The sequence below is a fragment of the Lotus japonicus genome, chromosome 1, assembly GCF_012489685.1.
Source record: "Lotus japonicus ecotype B-129 chromosome 1, LjGifu_v1.2".
Lineage (NCBI taxonomy): Eukaryota > Viridiplantae > Streptophyta > Magnoliopsida > Fabales > Fabaceae > Lotus > Lotus japonicus.
In genome coordinates this window covers 27,774,385-27,779,306 of record NC_080041.1, presented here as the reverse complement: position 1 = coordinate 27,779,306, position 4,922 = coordinate 27,774,385, and the positions used below count along the sequence as shown (strand labels likewise).

General features: G+C 44.7%; 2 protein-coding genes across 2 annotated transcripts; both read right to left on the bottom strand.

Annotated features, from left to right (window-relative positions):
* Window positions 1-3,432: 3,432 nt before the first annotated feature.
* Window positions 3,433-3,945, bottom strand: LOC130731742 (uncharacterized). The gene has a single exon (XM_057583984.1). It carries the CDS (start codon window positions 3,943-3,945, stop codon window positions 3,433-3,435), a length of 513 nt encoding a protein of 170 aa, XP_057439967.1.
* A 203-nt stretch (window positions 3,946-4,148) lies between these two features.
* On the bottom strand, window positions 4,149-4,604 carry LOC130731731 (uncharacterized). The gene has a single exon (XM_057583977.1). It carries the CDS (start codon window positions 4,602-4,604, stop codon window positions 4,149-4,151), a length of 456 nt encoding a protein of 151 aa, XP_057439960.1.
* Window positions 4,605-4,922: the final 318 nt, after the last annotated feature.

The following is a 4,922-nucleotide window of genomic DNA, read 5'->3' as shown; positions in this document are numbered from 1 at the left end:
ATTTCCGCTCGCGTGCCTCTGGGATGGGCATCAACGGGTCAATCCTAGCACCAGCAACGGTGGGACCATTTCTGCCCGCGTGTCTCTTACACCAAACCAAGGTAGCCAGATCAGCAGTAAACTCGTAGGTCTGCCATTTCGGTCTGCTACAAGAGTCGTCTACAAACACTCTTACACGGCATTCCGGGTCTTATGACCATTTTGGAAACCGACGAGGTCCAGAGTACGTATTGTGTTAATACCTCATTAATGTTGCATGAATGCAGGATGATTAGTCAAACAACGTCTCCGAATCTCACACGACACGTCGCCACGTGTTCTAGGTAAATTAAAGTCTCTAAAAGCTTACCCTAAGATAAAGTCGATTCTGCGACAAAAGACACTTCTTCACAACAAAACACATGTAACTCATGATGATCTCCAAATCATCTGACTCATCTCAATCCGATGGTCAAAACTGCTCAACGAGCACAGAGTATCACACTCTCGGAAAACTAACGGTTTCCCGGACTTATCCCCAGGATAGCCCAACAACACATAGCTGCTCCAACAGCACAACAACAACAGCTGCTCCAACAGCACAATAACAACACCTGCTCCAACAGCACAACAACATCTACATACTCAAAGCCTCTCAACTTTCTCAACACTGGGATCCGACGACACTTCTCGTTTTCCAAAACTAAGATTTGACTTCCAATGCCTTCCTTCGAGGTTGTTATCATTACTTAAAGATTTAGAGGTTATTTAAGGTCTTATGAGTTTTCTTTAGAAAATAGATTCCATTTTGTCTTATCGCAAATCTTATACATTTTCAGGATCTCCCAATCCCAAATCACTTCCAGAGAATGTCTCGATCCACTAACAAAAACAAGGCCCGAACCTCGTTCGTCCTATCAAACTTTCTCAAAAACTCTCAAAATAAAATCGGCATGACCTGCCCGCAATCCTCACTATACAAAATCTCAGATTTCATTACCAAAGCATAAATACTCAGCACAATCAATCAACATGTCATGTATCAACATATTAAGCAATAACCACATAGCACTTAGCATATAAGGCATGCACCACACATCCTAAATTACCCACATAGCACGTAGCATGTAAGTCAATCATCAAAAACATTCAGTAGATGCATCATCTACATTGTCAGCCGAAGCCTCAGAAAACGTTTTTCCAATCAAACACAAACAATTGCATAAACAGTAAATCAAGTCGAAAGTATCGACCCTAAGCATTAACTAGGGATTCAGTGAGTAGCCCTCACCTGTAGATTCTCCAGGACGATCTCCTAACACTTGTTCACAATCAAAGGCTTGCTCCTCTGGGAATTCCTCAAAATCACCTTTAGAGCAAAACCACAGAAATACTATCAGAATCTATCGGAAAATAAGCTATCAATACGCACTAAGGTTACATGAAGTAATATATACTCCGAGGTACGATAATCTAGCGCGAAAGAACAAGTTTTCGGAAAAGGAAATTTTCCTCCTCCCCCCTAAAAGCTCACGGCCACTTTTGGTAATTGTAAGGTTCGGTTTTTCTTCGATCAAACTTGGTTCCTATGCTATCATTAGCCGTAACTAAGGGTATTCTGAACTCGGAAAAATTATCGGATCAAAAACTGTCGCAGGGGTATTTTGGTCATGATTTTTAACTTAGAATTTTCAAAACTGAAATCCCAAAAATCAAATTTGACAGGGACTTCACCAACGACGTTTATGACAACTAATCCTACTAGCACTAAGCTAAGGCGATAGTTTTCAGCCTAAAGGTTGAAGCTTTACTTCAAAAACTCCAAAAATGGGTATTTAAGGCTAAAATTGATTCCGGCGGAAATCCGATGACATAACGGAAAATCTAACCCGGCAAAAGTGATATTGGGCACATAAGGAAGAGGTTTAGAATCAGAAATGGAATATTCAGGATAGTTTTGCAAAAACCTCAAAACTATCAGCTTAGAAAAGTCTACAGAAAAGCTATGGAAAAAGCGATCAGAGGTAAGGATTAGCGACTATACCTTGGCACCTTGAAGTAGCAACTGTTGGATCGACGATCAAGCAAGAAATGAAGAAAATCTTCTCCTCCTCCTCTCCTCTCAAACTCGCGGCCTTGGTGGGGAAAATGGGTATGGTTTTGTGTTTTTTCTCATTTCTTCGCTATATATAGAGGTTGGCAAAACGCGGTAAAATGAAATTTTCGCGAATCTGATTTTTCCGGCGTCATTCTCCGTGAATTCTAAGATATGTTTTGGCGAAAGAATTCCAAAACTAAAATGAGGTCTCCTTGTATTTTTGGCGACTAATGCATAATCGGTATAAAACTATTTTACCCGATAAGTTGCTTTTTGCATCGAATGTCGGAATGGAAAACTTCCTTCTGAAGAAAGATTGAAATCATCAAGAGAAATGGGTGTACGCGTGTGGAATATTCATTTGAAGCTCTGAATAGAAAAAGTCTTCATTGTCGGGTGATTCTAGGGTATTGAAATACCAGGGTTTCGGTTTCGGCAAACTTCCGATGATTGGAATCGGACGTTCGTAGATCCTAGAGTTTCACCTCGAAACGATTGTGGTATATGGAAAAAGAGAAGTTTTAACATTTCTCTGAAGATTTTTGGAATTAACTTCCATCGTGCCTAAAAGTGAAAACTAGCTATATACTAGGGTTTCTGACCTAGGTTTAAGCGTATAACGATCGTGCTATAACTTTTATCGACTTCGGTACGATCCTCAGACTTTTCCTGAACTTTCTCCTTCATATATTTATTTCGTTTGGTAAACTCTAGTTCAGGTTTTCCTTCACGATACATCAACCCTAATCGTGAATAGGATTTTATTCACTTAGCATAGGCTTAAAAACTTGGGTCTTACATTGTTCTTGCTCGATGGTGAGCCTGGGCTAGAGGGTATCGTTCATATCCCATCTCTCGTTGTTCCACTCACTGTCTATTTGGGTAGAGGGTACACTCTTCCCCTTGCCCTGCTCTTTCCCTTTCTTCGGCCCGTTCATCCTCTTGCCGACCTGCTTTCTTTGTTCGCCCGAGATGCTCTGGCTCTGTACCACTGGGTGCCCTTGCTCGCCTCCAGCCACCCGAATCTCATGACACCTGTGTCCGCCGCCAGCTCCCCTCCTACCATACAAGTTAAGGCAATGGTCGCGACATTTCCTCGCCCCTTCTTGGTCTATTGCTATCCTCCCTACCCTTCTGCCGGGTAGCGGGTATTGTACCGCAAGGTGGGCCGTGGATATAACTGCATGGAGGCGATTTAAGGTGTTTCACCCTATGATGACGTTATAAGCTGCCACGACTTGTAGGACCAAATATCTTATTTTCAAGAGCTCGGCATCCTCGCCCACTCCAAAAACTATGTCCAATTCCACATAGCCGCGTACTTGAACTTGCTTTCCCTAGAATCCTACCAAATTTCATGTGTATGGCCTTAAATCCTCATCCCTCAGTCCCAACTGCTCAAATGCGTTCCCGTAGATTATATCGGCTGAGCTACCTTGGTCCAATAGCACCCTCCACACATTGAAACCTCTGATTCTCACCATTACCATTAAGGGATCATCTGTATGGGTCTTGATTGCTTCAAAATTTGCGGACGATATTACTATGTATGGGTGTTCGTATCCAGGCCGAGCCGGACAGCCTTGCATCGATGCTGTCATCTCTGCCTGTCTTCGCCCTATTGTTGATACGCCATCGCCACCCTCGCGACCCCCGACAATGATCACGTTAGCTGTTTCCACCGTTCCTTCGCCCTCGCCACTCTCGGCTTCCTTAGATTCCTTCCTCTTCGTCGCCCATGACTGTTTCGCCTTGAGTAGCTGTCTGATTTGACCTTTAAGCGTAAAACAGTCGGTGGTGTCATGGTCTTCCAAGTTGTGGTACTTACACCATTTGGGCCGATTCTTTGCCTCGCACCCTAGATCCATTCTGCACTTGCCTTCCTGTTCATGTCCTCGATTCCTGCTTTCAAGAGTAATTTTGTCAATTCCTTACCTGAGTGCCCCTTCGGCCTCGTTCGCTGGTTCGCCTCGGCTGTTCGGCGAGAACGCCGACTGAGTTGTCCTCCCTTGTTTTTCTTAGCAGATCGACCAGATTTTTTAACCTTTTGCTCGCGACTTGCTTCCTCATCCTATACCCGTTTCCTCGTCAGCGCCACGTTCGCCGCCCTCTCTTGCTTCCTTTTGTGTGCTTCAATTTCTTCTTCTAGGATGTAGTCTTGCGCTCGGGCGCGGACTTCTGTCACTGAGCATGCCAGCTCCCTACTTAGTTCGCGGCTAAACTTTCCCCGGGATAAACCTCCTTTGAAAGCACACACGCATATGCGTGGCTCCAGTTCCTCAAACCTTGTGGATGCAGCACTGTACCGTTTCATATATTGTTCCAAGGTTTCACGCTCCTGCTGCCGCATGTCAAACAGATCTTCGATTGTTCTCGTGGAGAAATGGTCAAGGAATTTTGGTGTGAAGTCGCGGAACTTGGCTAAGGATCCTTGAGGCATAGCCACAAACCAATCCATAGTTGCTCCTCGGAGTGTGGAAGTAAACATTCTACACTTTACCGCGTCGGAAACCGTGCTCATCGCCATCTTTGCATTGAAATGAAGCAAGTGATCCTTCGGATCGGTTTTCCCGTCGTACGCTTCCAACGCGAGGTGTGTCATACCGTCTGGCACGGCCACCTCTCTTACTGCTGCCGAGAAAGGCTTGACCTCAACAGCGGTCTCAGCTTCCTCTTCTTCTTGATTCCACTACCGAAGGTGATAGTACCTCAATTGTTCCTGCATGCACTCATTTTGCAACCGTAAGTAACCGCTTAGAGCACGGCGTGCTTCTGCACGGCGGTGTCTATCCAATCTCGCGGTGCGCGGGGAAGAAATGTAACTTCGCTGCGGCTCCCTGCCATG